This window comes from Delphinapterus leucas, chromosome 19 (genome assembly GCF_059928025.1).
Source record: "Delphinapterus leucas isolate spDelLeu-1000000601 "Yukka" chromosome 19, BTC_Dleu_Yukka2, whole genome shotgun sequence".
In the NCBI taxonomy this organism is placed as follows: Eukaryota; Metazoa; Chordata; class Mammalia; order Artiodactyla; family Monodontidae; genus Delphinapterus; species Delphinapterus leucas.
Genome location: NC_143147.1, coordinates 50,266,937 through 50,282,932, shown reverse-complemented (window position 1 = coordinate 50,282,932; position 15,996 = coordinate 50,266,937). Strand labels below are relative to the sequence as shown.

The window sequence follows — 15,996 nt, the reverse complement described above, 5'->3', positions numbered from 1 at the left end:
ATGCTGACAAACACGTTCCAACACAGATCTGTCTAATTATATTCTTAATTGATACATGAAACACAAGATTAAACCAGATCGTGTGCAGGCATGTTCCTGTGAGAAAAATCAGCAATATAACAAAAAGAGGACAAACTAGCAAAGTAAAGTCCTGTCACTTACAACAATTTTTTTAAAGTACAGAAAAATACATCTTTATTTGCTGATGAATTATGCACCTATAATCCTATTAAATGGCGTGACTGATTTAAAAAGAAATTCACAATATTTAAGCTGCTAAAGAAATTACACTTAATAAGCAAAATAATACCCGGGCTCTATGAGATTATCCCCTAAATTAAAAGATCAGTTAGACTGATATGTCTGTCTAAAGAAAAGAGATTTGTACTTACAAATGCCTGGAGGAGAAATCCACTTGATAGAAACTTGTGTCACCATCAGTTCTATCTGGTACACTTTTTTTTTTTGGCTGCGTTGGATCCTCGTTGCTGCGAGAGGGCTTTCTCTAGTTGCGGCGAGCGGGGGCTACTCTTCGTTGAGGAGCCCCAGCTTCTCTGCGGGGACATCTCTTGTTGCGGAGCACAAGCTCTAGGCGCGCAGGCTTCAGTAGTTGTGTCTCGTGGGTTGCTCTGCTGCATGTAGGATCTTTCCGTACCAGGGCTCTAACCTGTGTCGCCTGCATTGGCAGGAGGATTCTTAACCACTGCGCCACCAGAGAAGTCCCTCTGGTACGCTTCTTAGAATAAAACCTGATCACAACATTTATGTGTAAGACAGGCAAAACACTAAATGGACTAAGATTCGGGACCCTCGTATACAACAAAATTAGGTACTTGAATGGGTGCCCAAGTGCATTACATTACAAGTACATACAGGGACTTCCCCCACTAGCCCCATGGTTACTGAGCACTTTAAACATGGCTCATCCAAATTGAGATGGGCATAAAAATACACACTGGATTTCAAAGACAGTATCAAAAATAAAGGATGTAAAATATCTTATTAATAATTTATATTGGGGCTTACCAGGTGGCACAGTGGTTGAGCGTCCGCCTGCCGATGCAGGGGACACGGGTTCGTGCCCCGGTCCGGGAAGGTCCCACATGCCGCGGAGCGGCTGGGCCCGTGAGCCATGTCCGCTGAGCCTGCGCGTCCGGAGCCTGTGCTCCGCAACGGGAGAGGCCACAACAGTGAGAGGCCCGCGTACCGCAAAAATAAATAAATAAATTAATAATAATAATTTATATTGAGGGAATTCCCTAGCAGTCCAGTGGTTAGGACTCAGCATTTTCACTGTTGGGACCCGGGTTCAATCCCTGGTGGGGTAACTAAGATCCTGCAAGCTGTGCGGCGTGGCCAGAAAAAAAGACAAATTTATATTGATGACATGATATATCTCAGATATATAAAATATATTAAAATTCATTTCACTTGTTTCTATCTTTTGATATGACAACTAGAAAGTTTAAATTACATATGTGGTTTGCATTTGTGGCTTGCATTCCATTTCTATCGAAAGCACTGCTACAGGGTAGAAATACCCGAGAGGCTAGTTTCAGATGCAGATTGCCAGGCCTGCCCTCCAGGGAATCTAGTTCAGCTCTCTGGATTTTAGGCAGGGAACAGCAGGAGCTACAAAAAGCAACAAGAGTTTAATTCTTTCCTGATTCTCCTCCCACTATCAATGCCTGATTCTCTTCCTATTTCTCAGTTGCAATTACCAAAAAAAGAGAATCAGTTTGTCCTAAATAATCATAAGTGATGCTCTTCAGTCAGAGCTTTTGGGTCAGGCTACCTCATAGGTCTCTGACCTACAGATAGTTTATCCTTAGGTCAAGTGTCTAGCCCAGGCCAATCCACTGTGACCAGTGGGGAGGGTGGAGGAGGCATGGGTCAAATGAAACAGAGTACAAGAATGACCTGGAAACTCGCCTCTCAGCAGGGGCTCTGGTCAGCCAGCTTTCTTTGGAGACGACTGTGGGAATGCCCAGCACAGATTGGACTGGCCAGTAGTGAGTTAATTCAGAAATTAAAAGAGCGTGATGCACATTCAAAGGCCCTGTGAGCACTAGAGCCAAAGATTGATTATTTCCTGAACTACACTCCAGATACACTTTCAGCCAAGCCACTCTACAAATAACAACAGTGATAGATCTAATCTCAAAAATATTTTGAGTCATATCTAACAACCAGCTTGCCAGGCTAAACAAGGAATTTAGGTGGGGAGAGACATAATGCAGGGGCAGATGGGACAATATTTGGAATACAGCCAAGGAGTCAAAGTTCCAGTCCCAAGGATGCCATAACATCACCATACGTCCTTGGGAAACATGCCCTAACCCCTCCTGCCTCAGGCTTGTCATCTTTACAGGTTACAAAATGACAGGGATTGTGACTACTGAATGGAATGACAGTCGTAAAGGTGCTTTTTAAAGTTAGAAGAGCTGCACAAATGTTATATTTACAAGTAGGAGCTATCATTAACTCTGTTTACTCATGAAGGGGTAACCCCACAATACATCTTACCTCAATGAACACATCCTGCTCAGGGACCATCTGATCGTATTTCTTCAACCTTATTAAAACGTTGGAAATGTTAACTGTCAGCTCTCACACTCTCTTAGCACTTACTTCCAGCCATAGCTTCATCTGTAATGTACCTTCAGGAATTCACCACAATATATCGAAGCCTGCGGTCAGACCAGCAGCCCACCATGAGCCACGCAGCATGTATTTAAGAGAAATACTGTCATTCAGTCCTGCGGCTGACGACAACTGTCAGCTGAATCTGATGGTAGCTTTTTCCAATAACTGTCAGAATATTCAAGGTTTACAACATATTCTAATGCCCTCCCACAGCATTTCTGTGTAAATTATCCAAATGGTGAGGAAAGCCATAAAAGGAAAGCTTAGTTACCATGTTTTGAGCCCAGATTTATTTCCACGCAATATCTTGGGAAAACAAAATACAATTTTCTTTATGTTATGCCCCATTTCCTTTCCACAAGCTAAATTAACTTCCCCCCCCAAATGTGCTCAGTTTTAGAGAACCAATTCAAGAATACTGAGACCGTTTTCATTTTTCTGTTACTTTACAGAGAGCCTGACACTTCTGCTAGATCAACAACAATAGGAGAAAAGGGTTTATCAAATATTTGCATAATTGATTAGAAACCCGGGATATCCGTGGCTTCCGGGGAAAAAAAGGAGCTCTGTGTCTTTAAGGCTCCATGGAGCTGTCTCTGCGCGCGATGCAGACAGTGCAGGTTCTGCGGCAGAGACTCATCCTATCGATAAGGTTCTGATAGCCAAGGTGGAGGATGGGAAAAGAATGGAGCTGTCCCAGCTACTCAATGAGATCAGGGCAAACTATGAAAAGCTCCTCACCAGAAATCAGATAGAGACCGTGCTCTCAACAAGGATCCAGGTAATGATTTCATACAGACAGGCATCTTCCAGGATAAGGAGACAATCCATGTCTATCCAATTCCTGTCTCGGCCTCTCTGAGGTACAGTATTTCCTTTTCAATGCAGCATATACTGGGGAAGGAATTTAGGTTTTACTGCAAAGTGACTGGGACTACAGGGGGAAAGGCTGTGATTATTCCTGTTAAATAACCATTAAATGAATGTTGATTGATACATTTGATTTTTATATAAATCATGAGGTTACTATCATTAACAAAACATGGAATCAACATACAGTAAAATGGTGCACTCTAATCTCTTTTGGACATCCTACAGGAAGGAACATTTCAGATACCCTTCGAAGCTATTATGGAGTTATTTATAGAGATAATATAAATAACATCTTTAAAATGACAAGCTTTATAGTAAGATTTATTAGCTTCCACACTTTGCAAGATAAAACTAAGTAAAATATTTCTAAAAGGTTTCTATCATTTTTTAATGAGTTCAATTTTATACCAGATTGTTATAAATAGAAATCATCTGAGTATGTGAACATGGCATTCAGAAACAATGATATAAATTGGGACAATCAAAATTGCCAAATCGAAAATGACTTTCTACTTCAATTACAGGTTTTTGCTTTTGTACTAAAAGATGAGAAATGTTTATTTCTAATACTAAGCATGCAATATTTAAGTATTTTTTAAAAAGAGAGTCAAGTTAAATAAGAGCTAAATCCTAATTTCATAGACTTACTTTGTCTTAAAGTGACAATCACCTTTAGTAATAAATTAAGTTCTCATCTCTAAACAAATGAATAAACAACTCTTTTAGAAACAAAGATTCAGAAATTCAGGGATTTTTTTTTTTTCAGTTTACCTATCATATCTGAGTACAAGTTCTATTCCAAGCACCCAAACACAGCAAAGAGTTTACTTAAGAACATACCCAAAAGGGAAAAAATATTGCTGGGAAATCATAGGACATTACTGCATGCAATTCATTTTTAGTAACAACATACATTTAACTTCTGGGTAACATTTTCAGTCTTCATAAAGAATTATCAGCATCGTAGATGAAGCAAATTCACTGGGATATTTGATTTAAGTGTTGGAATAGTTCACTCACCTTTTACAAAGAGAAGAAAACAATTAACAGATGACAATTTCTAAAAATTATAAGCCAAATAAACATTTTATTTTGCAATAATAGAAATACAAGTTATTTAGTTTACAAGTCATTATGCTGAAATGAATAAAGTGAAAAAGCAAGACTACAGTAAGTTTTGTTTCATCTTCTTAACATAAAACTACTTTACGGGATTTTTTTTCAAAGAATTTAGAAAATCAACGGGAATAAATTCAAGGAAGCCTGATTACTTACTTATTACAAAATAAACATAAGCTAATTTAGTTATTTACTGCTGTATAACAAACCACTCCAGAACTTGGCGGATTAAAACAATTGTATTGCCTTTCACGATGCTGTGGCTTGACTGGGTTCAGTGGGGGTTATTCTTCTGTTGCACATGACATTGGCTAGGACTTCAGTCATCTTGGGGCAAAACTAGGTTGGGACATCCAAGGTGGCTCACTCCTGTGTCTGGCACCTTGGCAGGGCATTTCTGGAAGGCTGGCTCAGCTGAGACAACTGGGCCTGTTTCTCTCCATCTGGCCTCTCTACATGACCTCTGCAACAGGGTAACCAGATCTCTTACATGTTGGCCCAGAGCTCCCAAAATCATAGGAGTGGAAGTCATCAGGGCTTCCTAAGGCTTAGGCCTAGAACTGGCACTTCAGCTATATTCTACTGGCTAAAACAAGACACAGGTTATCCCAGATTCAGTGTGGAAGAGGACCAAACAAGGACATGAATTTGGGGAGGTGTGATTCATTGGGAGCCATCTTCGGAATCTAGCTACCACACAAGCCTAGCTGCCAGCTCCTCACTCAACATCCAAGAGACCAGCATTTTTATGCTCTTCTATTTCCAAAATTCTTGTCATCCTCTTTTGTAGTTGCTCTGATATGTGTTGCTGCTTGGCTTTGCCAACTTAACACTAAGAATAAGTGATACAACAAACCAAAAGAAATGAATGAATTCTGTTGTCTAATACCTCATGCTAAACTTTATTGACTTTCATTTAATCCAATATTTCCTTTTAAAAAGAGTCTATTGGGCTTCCCTGGTGGCGCAGTGGTTGAGAGTCCACCTGCTGATGCAGGGGACGCAGGTTCGTGCCCCGGTCCAGGAAGTGCAGTAGGAGCAATGTATGGAATTGATTGCAGTATTTTGAAGCAAAAATTAGAACTTCTTAACGTATTTATAAAAATGCATTTTAAAATGTAAAAAATTTAATTTGGTGGTACAATAGATTTTTATTTATTTATTTTCTGTACGCGGGCCTCTCACTGTTGTGGCCTCTCCCGTTGCGGAGCACAGGCTCCGGACAAGCAGGCTCAGCGGCCATGGCTCACGGGCCCAGCCGCTTTGTGGCATGTGGGATCTTCCCAGACCGGGGCAGGAACCCGAGTCCCCTGCATCGGCAGGCGGACTCTCAACCACTGTGCACCCTAACATTGCCTTCTAAAAAAGGTAAATCAACAATGGGTTCTCGTAATACAGAAGTCTATTATAGAATCTCTAATGCCTATGATAACTTAACTCTCTAAATGTTTCATAATACACTTTCTAGCAGTATTGTAAATTATCCTGTAAATTATTGTAAAGTATCCTGTCCATATACCCAGTCCTAGAAATGATCAATTTAGGATATATAGCTGTTTATCTGCTTTTATGAAGCAGCCTACAAGAAAATATGGGGGGTGGGGGTGGGCAGTAGCTAATTTTCTATCTTTCTTCCTTAATGATACCATAAACAATAGAAAGTTAAGAATCAGAGGTCTCAGGACTTCCCTGGCAGTCCAGTGGTTAAGACTTCGCCTTCCAATTCACGGGGTGCGGGTTCAATGCCTGGTTGGGGAGCTAAGATCTCACATGCCTTGCGGCCAAAAAACCAAAACATAAAACAGAAGCAATATTAACAAATTCAATAAAGACTTTAAAAAAATGGTCTACATTAAAAAATTAAATAAAATAAAAAAGAATCAGAGGTCTCAAACTTAGGTCCTGCAAACTTACTTCTCATTAAATGTATTTTTCTACATTTCATAGACTGTCATGGTAGGAAAAGAATTTTGAGATTTATTTTACATCCTAGAGAACTGAGGCTGAGACTGCAATTGACTCGCTCATGAATTTAATTAATTAGTAACTGAGCACCAAGCAGAACACGCACTGGTCATTTAAAAATTTAAAGAAAAAACGATTTGATTCCTGTACTATTTTTCTATAACTGCTTTTAAATGTCTCACTTTCAAGAGTGCTTTTGTTGTTGTTGTGTTGTTATTGTTGTTGTTGGATTTCTTCTAGTTAGAGGAAGATCTAAGCAAAAAAATGGACAAAGATGAAGAGGCTTTAAAGGCGGCTCAAGCAGAACTCAAGGAAGCCCGACGCCAGTGGCATCACCTGCAAGTGGAAATTGAATCTCTCCATGCTGTGGTGAGAATCATCTCAAAAGCAACTGGCCCATTGAATCCCCAGATGTTATCTGATTAAGAGAGGGAAAGGAATAATGTCCATTACTGGCCAGTGAGGAACTGAAAATCAGATCACTGAATTCCATCCATGGACCTAGTTCAACTACCGCCCTGCCTCCATCATGGCAATAACTATTATCAATTCACTCAAGGTTTATTCACACCTTTAAAAATGAAATAACCCTCGCTTATCATCCTGGGGTTCTCTAATGGTTAGAGTGGGGGAATAGAGCCTTTGTCATTATCCAAAGTCGTAACAGTGGGGAGTCTTATCCATACCACTGAGAATTCTAATAGAAAAATATTTAAACACTTTCTGAAAATGCCTTTTATAAGCCGTCTGCTCTGGCTTTGATATTTAATATTCTATATTTTTCAATATTTAAGAAATCAAATAAATTAGGGTGATAATAAACTAATCACACTGCAGATTTTTTTTTTGGCCATAAGAATTATCACAGGATTCCTTTGAAATAGTAAGCTCTCTAGCTGTAAATAGAAAATACAACTTTTTAAAATTTGGGTCATACCTAAAGCTGTAAGGAAACACCTCTTGCATAAGGGCTGTACAATTATTGCAACCTTTTTAAGAAAGAAGAGAACTCAATAGAACAAAGACATTGCAAATCAGATTTCAGAAACACAGTTAGTTTCCCTGATTCACTGATGAAGATCTGTACAAAACAGGAAAGGGGCCTTGAAAACTCCCTACACGCCAGTGAACAACATTACCAGATGCAGCTGCAAGACCTAGAGACAGTGATTGAAGGACTAGAAAAAGAGCTACAGGAAGTAAGGCGCGGCATCGAAAAGCAGCTTCAAGAGCATGAGATGCTCCTCAACACGAAGATGAGGCTAGAACAAGAAATCGCAACTTATCGCCGCCTCCTGGAAAAGGAAGAAATCAGGTACCTAATTCCATACAGTGAATGAGCAGAAATACAGAGCCACTTATGTCACTGAGATAGAGAAATTAAATCTAAAACCCATCATCACCAAGGCATGCTCACGGAGTTCCTACCACAAAACAGGATTAGTACTCACTGCAAAAAATATGTGGGAGAACTATTTCCAGCCTCCCAAAATTATGAACAGACTAGCCAAAGTCAGGGACATTAGCTACAACAAAGAGCACAGCAAGCCTAGAACAAAATGTAAACAATTCTCTATCGCTACAAAAATGACCTTCCTTAACTTTCTCACTTTCCTTGCCATTCACCCCTTTTAGAATTAGTTAGTGCCTTCTATGGACCACCCACAAAGAAAGTTTGAAAAATTCACACATTACCACATTCCCCCTCCCACAAGGGCCCACTCCCAACACACATCAAACACCAAAATAATAATAACCATTATTATAACCATAATAATAATAATAATGTTATTATTATTATTATAGTACAACCACGGAAAGCAATGTTGTTCTGAGTACATGATTTGAAAGATTTCCAGATATCCTGGTAACGAAAGGTATCAAAAGAGGAATTCTTATTATTTCACATAATTTCATAATCTGCAATCACTTATAAGGTCATATGGCTTTGAGCACAGCACAATGTACAATTTTCCATGTTCCCATAAAAAGAAAACCTTTATGCCTGCTTACTTCAGAATTCTGAGTCCTCTATAAAACTGGATGAAACTACTTTCACCTATAATAAATCTCGACATTTACTAAATCTTTGAAAAACATAAATTGAATTAAAAATATTCCACTTACTAGCTAAGTGATGCTGGGAAAGTTACTGAATCTTTCTGTTCCTCAGTTTTCTCATCTATAAAATGGGAATAATATTGCCTACCTCAAGATTGCTGAGGATTAAATGAATTGTTTGTTAAGTGCTTAAAACAGTGCTATGTAAATATATATATAGCTACATACATATAATTTATGCATTATGAAATAAAATGGTTGTAAATTTTATTTAATGCCTAATCATTCAAGATGTTGATAAAGTGGTCTTTAACATTCCTTTAATACAATTTTAAAAATTGTATCATGCTATATTTAAGATACACAGGTATCTTAAATTTATTTAAGATAAATATACAAAGCATCAAGAAAAATATAATGAACTCCCATGTTTAAGAAGTGAAACATTTACAATGTTATTGAAGTCCCCCCCAATCCCCGCCCACAGCACCTAAACCACACCCCCACCAATCTCATTCTCTTCCCTCAGTCTAACCTGGCTCCTGGATCTGATGCTTATGTCTCATTAGTCTCATTATATATCCCTAAGCAAAATGTGAAATTGTTTTGCATGTTTTTTAACCTTGATAAAATTAGCTACAATGTATCTTTCTCTCCCCACTCAATGTTATACTTGGGAGATTGTTCCCTACAGATAGAGTATACCCTTAGTTCACTAATTTTCACTGCTAAGTAGTATTTCCTTTGTATGACTATACTACAATTTATCCATTCTCTTATTTGTGAGCATTTGTTTCAATTACACGCTAATACAATGTTGCTCCTATAATTCTTTCCAATTTCAGATATTATGGTTGCATCCAAGGTGGGAAAAAAGAACAAAAACCTACCACAAGTAGAGTTGGTTTTGTTTTACCTTCAGGTGAGTTTCTGATATAAGTTAACTAACTTAAAAAGTGAAGTGCCTGTTTATAGGGATTATAAATACTCTAAAGTAGCAAAAACAAGCAATATTTGAATAAAGTTTGACATACAAATTGACTGTGAATAGTACTTCAACATTGTAATTTAATATTTCATAAATAATATTTTCACAGCCATTATAAATGAAATATCTTTTTCAACAAAAGTCCCACAGAAGTATGAGAACGAAAAAGTGGAAACAGTGACCAAACAAGCAATATTAAATGGAAATGTCGTGAAAGAAAGCACTGAAGCTCATGGCACTATTCAGTAAGTAAAAAATTTTGACCAACAGTGAACATATGCCCAAAAAATTAACTTCAATTGAGTAATCTCAGCAATCTTTGAACGTTTCCAAACATAATTTTATATATTGTGATTTTTAACCTGACATGATAAATATACATAAACAAAAACTCAGATGAAGTACTACATTCTTAATTGACCATTTTTCCAAAAATATAACTAAAACATGAGAATTCCATAGAATCAGTTAGACATTTTATTCATATGATTTTTAAAGAATATAAATAATAAATGCCACAATGTAAATTATAAATTATAATTTAAAATGTAAATATAAATTACATTTCTTGATTTATTTTTCATATACAATACATGTTTTTTACTATAGCCATACTTCTTCATATAGAAAGATTTATTTTATCATTTCAGGACAGAGAAAGTGGATGAAGTTATTAAAGAATGGGAAGGTTCCTTCTTTAAAGATAACCCTCGATTAAGGAAAAAATCTGTTTCTCTTCGATTTGATCTTCATTTAGCAGCCACTGATGAAGGGTGTTTACAGACTAAGCAGGATAATCTACCAGATATAGAAGTCAGGCTTATCATGAGAAGATCATGCAGTATCCCCTCTATCAAACCTCCATCAGCAGCTAATTAATCCAAAGACAGTATTTGACTTGATGTGAAAATGACATTAGATTGGACCAAGGTAGGCCTGCTGACCACCTTCTGTCCCAAAATGTAAGTTACTAAGTGTGTATGTTATGACCAATGTATGACTCTTCAGAAAAAAAAAAAGGGGGGGGCGACAAAATGTCTCTGAATCTAATTATAGCTGTATTTTTTGGACAGAGGGAGCGTAAACTCAGAAATTTAGTACAGTTTCTATTTTATTTATTCTCCAAATAGTCTTCTTTTTCCCTTGAAATTTTTATCAGAGACTGTAAGCATTAAGATGGTTTAGTTAAGCCTTTGAAATTTCACTCAGTGTCTGAACATTCTAAGGAAAATGGAATAGTCTGTTTAAATATGACTGTATTATGTTAAGAACCACACTGAGTTATTCATCATTATTCCATGACTGGTTATATCGAAAAAGATTTTTCTACTTAAAAAAAGAAAGCAATTATAAATGAACCTTTAAAGAGGACTATTCACTTAACCAAATGTTTCCCTTTTGAGATAATAATTTGCACAGGTAGAAAAATAGAAGTTATTTTCTGTAAGATCTTTTGAGCAAACTATAGAACACACCCCAGGGCTAATTTGATGATTAGATTAATCTTCATCTGAAAGTTTTTTGTAATCATTACCTGATTTCCAGAGAGTTAACTTTATTCTAAGAACTTTAAAGTTTGCGTCCTCCCCCACAAAAAAATCAGAAGTCCAGCTGCACAAAAAGAACATGAAAGCTAGTTACTCCAATTACTAGAACAGTTAATCCAACCTCTCACCATCCCCACTTTTCCATCTGTAAAGTTAAATGTGATTAATTTGAGTCTCTGATGCAAGCATTAAAGATACTCTATCAAGTATTATAAATATTTCTTGCGAACATTTATGTGAATTAAGATAACAGTATTGTTCAAACATTTATGTGAATTAAGATAACAGTGTTGTTATCTAAGCTAAGAGTATTTACAGGATTTATGTTTTTAAATTGTTCAAACTCTAATAAATATGGATAGAAAATATATTTGTGAATAAGTCAAGTATTGTTGCAAAGTTTTTTAAACAACCTAATTTGTTTAATACAGGTATATTTAAAGACCTTAAATAATAAATACCTGTTTTAAAACATTAGAAATTTATAGGCTATCAATTTTTTTCTAAGCAGAAAAAAACATTGAGTACAACTCACCATACTTTTTTCCCAGCTAAAGTATCATCTAAGGGCTACAGCTGTTAGCATATTAATACAGCCTTTACAACTCTCCCTCTCTCTTTCTCTCTTCTTTCTTTCAACCAAAAAAAAAAAAAGTATATTTTAACCAGAAGAAAATTATGTTAAATAATCTTTAACATAATACAGGGAATCACATTTAAATTTTCTTTTGATTACATCATATTTCTTTTAGCCTGGCTTATTCTGTTTAGTGAAAGGGATGATTTTGTTTTGTCAAGGATACAACAGCATGTTAAGTGCTTATTCTTGCATAAGCATCTGACCTAAAATACATCCTACACATAAAAATGTTTTCATTCAATATTAGTTAAATGCTACTAACTTTATTAAAGCTTTGGAAATGCAATCGTATAAGCTATTGTACTAAAGTTACTGTCCTAAGTAACAGTATCATAAATAAAGAAATATATCTAGTGTAATCTATACGCAGTGTCGAAAACTTAGTACTGGGCATCATGAATGTAACTGCTTGTTATAGTAATTCCACTACGCAGCTATTGTGTGTATTACGTGTACATTTTAAAATACAGGACTTGAATTTATAACAGAGTTTTATTTGCTTTGGGGCATTTTAAATTGGGATATGAATTTACCAAAGTAAATGATACCACTACAATAAAAAAAAAAGTTGAAACATGAACTACAAACCTGCAATGTTTCTGAGTTTGATACATTGTTTTAATTGTTCCAATATTGTTAGCTCAATTGGGGGATGAAGAAAACTGTAACCAAGGTGCACAAAAGCACAATTTTTATACTTTTTTTAACAACAGAAAAATTAAGAAGAGTATATTCTAATAAATGGTATATTCTAATTAAAAATAAAAATAATCCCATGATCCTGGGAAAAGTATAACAGGAGCCACCATTTGCAGAGTGCTCACTCTACTCCTGGCCTTGTACTCAGCCTCTTCGTACACAATCTCTAATTCTTACAACAATCCCACAGATGAATATTATCCTCACTTGATGGATGAATAGAAATGAATATTCTTCAATCTCTCTGAAATGGTTCAAATGCACCCTTCCATAACAAAATACAAAAGTAAATAATAATTCCAGTTACCAACAATTGCAGGATATCAGCCCTGGGACTGTCAGTAATGACCCATGTAACCAGGAAGGAATCACTTAAATTCCCTAGGCCTCAATTTTCACACCCGAAAATTAAGAGAAAGATGGTGGTTGATCAGAACTCCTACGCTGCCTACCTCACAGAAATGTTTGAAATAATATACATGTGAAAATATTTGGCAAAGCACTACTCAAATATACAGTACTATTTGGATGAAAATGGTCACTGGGAGAGAAGAATTTGTGAGGACAATTATAGATGACGATGAGTAAGTAATAGTTCAAACACAACAGGTAAAGAGAATTTTTTAAATTCTTCAATTAATGTCAGAAGAGTTATTCTTTCCCAGTGAGTTATCCAATTTGACCTGTTCTACCATGATAGTTTAAAGTACAAAATGTTCTCCAAAGTAAAAAAAAAAAAAAAAAAAAGTTTAAAATAATTTGAAAGTTTCCAATGGAATCATGTTATGGTACATGGGCCAAAATATAAACTTCAGTTAAATAATATGTATACACACATTACTCAAATTAGCAACACATGAAATGAAAGGAAAGTCTGTGCACAGGGTAGAATTTAGTTCTACATTTATAAGTTATGGCCATCATGTACACATAGATTGCCAACATTCATGGGCGTACTACAAAGAAACATTTTGAAATAAGGTGTATGTGCAAACCAGTACAAGCCTTTTCCAGTTTCCCTCACCCATTTAGACCCTAGACCAGGATTGGCAAACTTTGTAAAAGCCCACATAGCAATTATTTTAGGTTTTTCGCGCCATACAATCCCTGTAGCAACTATACAACTCTGCCCTTATAGCTGAAAGCAGCCGCTACATAAATAATATGTAAATAAGTGGGCATGGCTGTGTCCTAATAAAACTACAAAAACAGAAGGCAGCCCAGTCCTGGCCTGCACCTGCAGTTTGCTGTCACCTGCCCTGGACCCTCAAATCAGGCCTGTGGATGACAGACCATACCCCAGGTTCTCCAGGACCATTCTGTTTTCAAACACTTTCATCCTTTTCCACACCATGTGTCAAAGTTCATGTCCCAAATCCCCAGGTATTTTGAAGGTAATGCAGAAGGCTGTAAAAACAAACCATACTTTGTCGAAGTCTACAAAACCTCGTGAATCACTCAGACCTGGAAATCTTCCGGGCTTCAATATTTCACAACAATTTCTAGTGATAGCAACTGAATAGCCATAACTTCTGCCTTCACAGAAACAGCTGAGAAAACTAGCTTATTTCACCATTTTTCCTAGAGCCAGAATTTTTTTTTAATATCCAGACTTTATAAGCTATTTGGCTCAGACAGAGTTCTGTTCTCCCTTTCCCTATTTTAAGGGGGAAAAAATCCATTGAAAAAAGCTTCATTAGAACAAACTACAGACAAATTGCATGGTTCAGTGTTTGGTTCAAAACCTTTTTTGAGTCACAGAACTCTTTGGAAATCTGTTAAACTCCAAACCCTCTATCTGGGGGTTAAAAAAAAAAAGCATCTAAAAATTGTGTACAATTTTAAAGCGTTATATAGGAATAAACCTCCTAGAAGCAATTCGCACAGACAACTAGGTGTCCAAGGACTATGGGTTTTTCCTTGCTCTCTCCCATTTTCTCCTCTTTCTTCCTTCCCACTCATGGTTCTCATTCTACCCCTAATTGTCTCCCTCCCAGCTTCTTCCCACACTACTATAGAAAGAAATCAAAGAGACCTGGGCTTCACTCCCAGCTTAATCACTTACTAGTTTTGACTTCCCTGCTTGGAGCGGGGAAAGAAGTATCTCAAGGAAATATGAGCAGTGTCAGAGAGGAAAGCAGGCCAAGTTCCTGAATCTTGCTGCCAGAAAGAAAACTAAACTACTTGGTCCTAAGACTATCACTGTGGTCTACCATAAGGCGCCTGCAAGGGCTCCCAATGACTTCACAGTTACATGTAGCTGAACAGTCATGTTAATGATGCATACCACGTTTTCCAGGAATAATCACCATTCCAAAAGTCTGACCTGCAGTTCCCATAAATATCCCTGTCCATGCAAGATCATATGTGCTGATGGTTGCTTGGGGAAAAATCAACAGCAACTCAGTGTAAGTTGAATCCACTCTTCAGTCTTAATCTCTAGGGCTTTCTCTCTTTTATCTTCCCTATATTCCTCCTTTCTTAATTCTGCAAATCTCTGGAGCACAGAAGGAGCCAAAGGGAAGAAAATGAGATAGCCATTCATTTATTCACTCCACAAATAAGAGCACCTGAATGGGCACTGCTCCAGATGTCGAAAGCCCCCCCGCTCAAAGAGCTTTCATCCTGATGGGAAGAAAAAGACAACAAAATAAGCACATAACAAATAGAGGATGTTAGGTGGTGATAAATACTGTAGAAAAAAACAAAGCACAAACCATGAATGGAGGTTGGGGAATGAGATGCAGTTTTAAATAGGTCAGGAGAAACCTACTGAGAAGGTGCCGACATCTGAGTAAAGACCAGGAGGTGAGAAAGTGTATCAATGTCACTACTCCTCCGAGATCCCCTCCTTTCCTTTTCCACCATTTTTGTGCCACTCTGTTCACACTACAGTGTGCTTTGTTCCTAACACCCGGCACCTGCAGCTTTTCTGCAGAAGACTGCCTAGAGATGACACAACCCAGCACCTGCCCCGCACTTGCCCAGACCCCCACCATGAAAGCCAGAGAAAGAAGGTACTGGGCTTCCCTGCTGAGGCATTTGTGTATCTTACATTAATCTGTATCTCTGATGCATGTGTGTATATATATATATATATATATATATATATACATGCCTTTTTTTTTTTTTTTTTTTGCTCCTCTACGTGGCTTGCAGGATCTTAGTTCCCCGACCAGGGATGAACCCGGGCCCACTGCAGTGGAAGCACGGAGTCCTAACCACTGGACCGCCAGGGAATTCCCTGATGCTTATATATTTTTAAAAAGCAATTTCGTATACATTATCTCAAGCACCACTCAGGCCCCCCATTATCCTTTGATGACCTCCTTTTTAGTCTTTCCCTTTAACACGCTCTTCAACTTCACTAATCATGAGTATAAAAATATTGGAGGTGGGTTGCCAACAAATATTGGACAGTGGGTTCAGCTGGACAGCTTTGCTGACTTCTAGAGATG

At 37.2% G+C, this 15,996-nt stretch overlaps 1 protein-coding gene and 1 long non-coding RNA gene across 2 annotated transcripts in view; one reads left to right on the top strand and one right to left on the bottom strand.

Moving 5' to 3' along the window:
* The window catches only part of LOC149746757 (uncharacterized), a 50,666-nt gene that overhangs the window by 32,615 nt on the left and 2,055 nt on the right, over window positions 1-15,996 (bottom strand). The window contains exon 2 of the long non-coding RNA XR_016389004.1: window positions 393-4,539. This is a non-coding gene — a long non-coding RNA (uncharacterized LOC149746757). The remainder of the gene's footprint in view (window positions 1-392; window positions 4,540-15,996) is intronic.
* On the top strand, window positions 3,240-12,715 carry KRT222 (keratin 222). The gene is made up of 6 exons (XM_022558249.3): window positions 3,240-3,427; window positions 6,844-6,972; window positions 7,698-7,918; window positions 9,510-9,586; window positions 9,762-9,897; window positions 10,303-12,715. Exons 1-6 carry the CDS (start codon window positions 3,332-3,334, stop codon window positions 10,529-10,531), a joined length of 888 nt encoding a protein of 295 aa, XP_022413957.1. The 5' UTR covers window positions 3,240-3,331; the 3' UTR covers window positions 10,532-12,715.

What these genes read in the sequence shown, in the direction of transcription:
- KRT222 (XM_022558249.3), top strand. Translation starts at nt 3,332, where the DNA reads ATGGAGCTGTCCCAGCTACTCAATGAGATCAGGGCAAACTATGAAAAG. An exon ending in CTGGAAAAGGAAGAAATCAG is followed by an intron (nt 7,919 to 9,509) that starts GTACCTAATTCC and finishes TTCCAATTTCAG; the next exon opens with ATATTATGGTTGCATCCAAG. An exon ending in TGGTTTTGTTTTACCTTCAG is followed by an intron (nt 9,587 to 9,761) that starts GTGAGTTTCTGA and finishes ATATTTTCACAG; the next exon opens with CCATTATAAATGAAATATCT.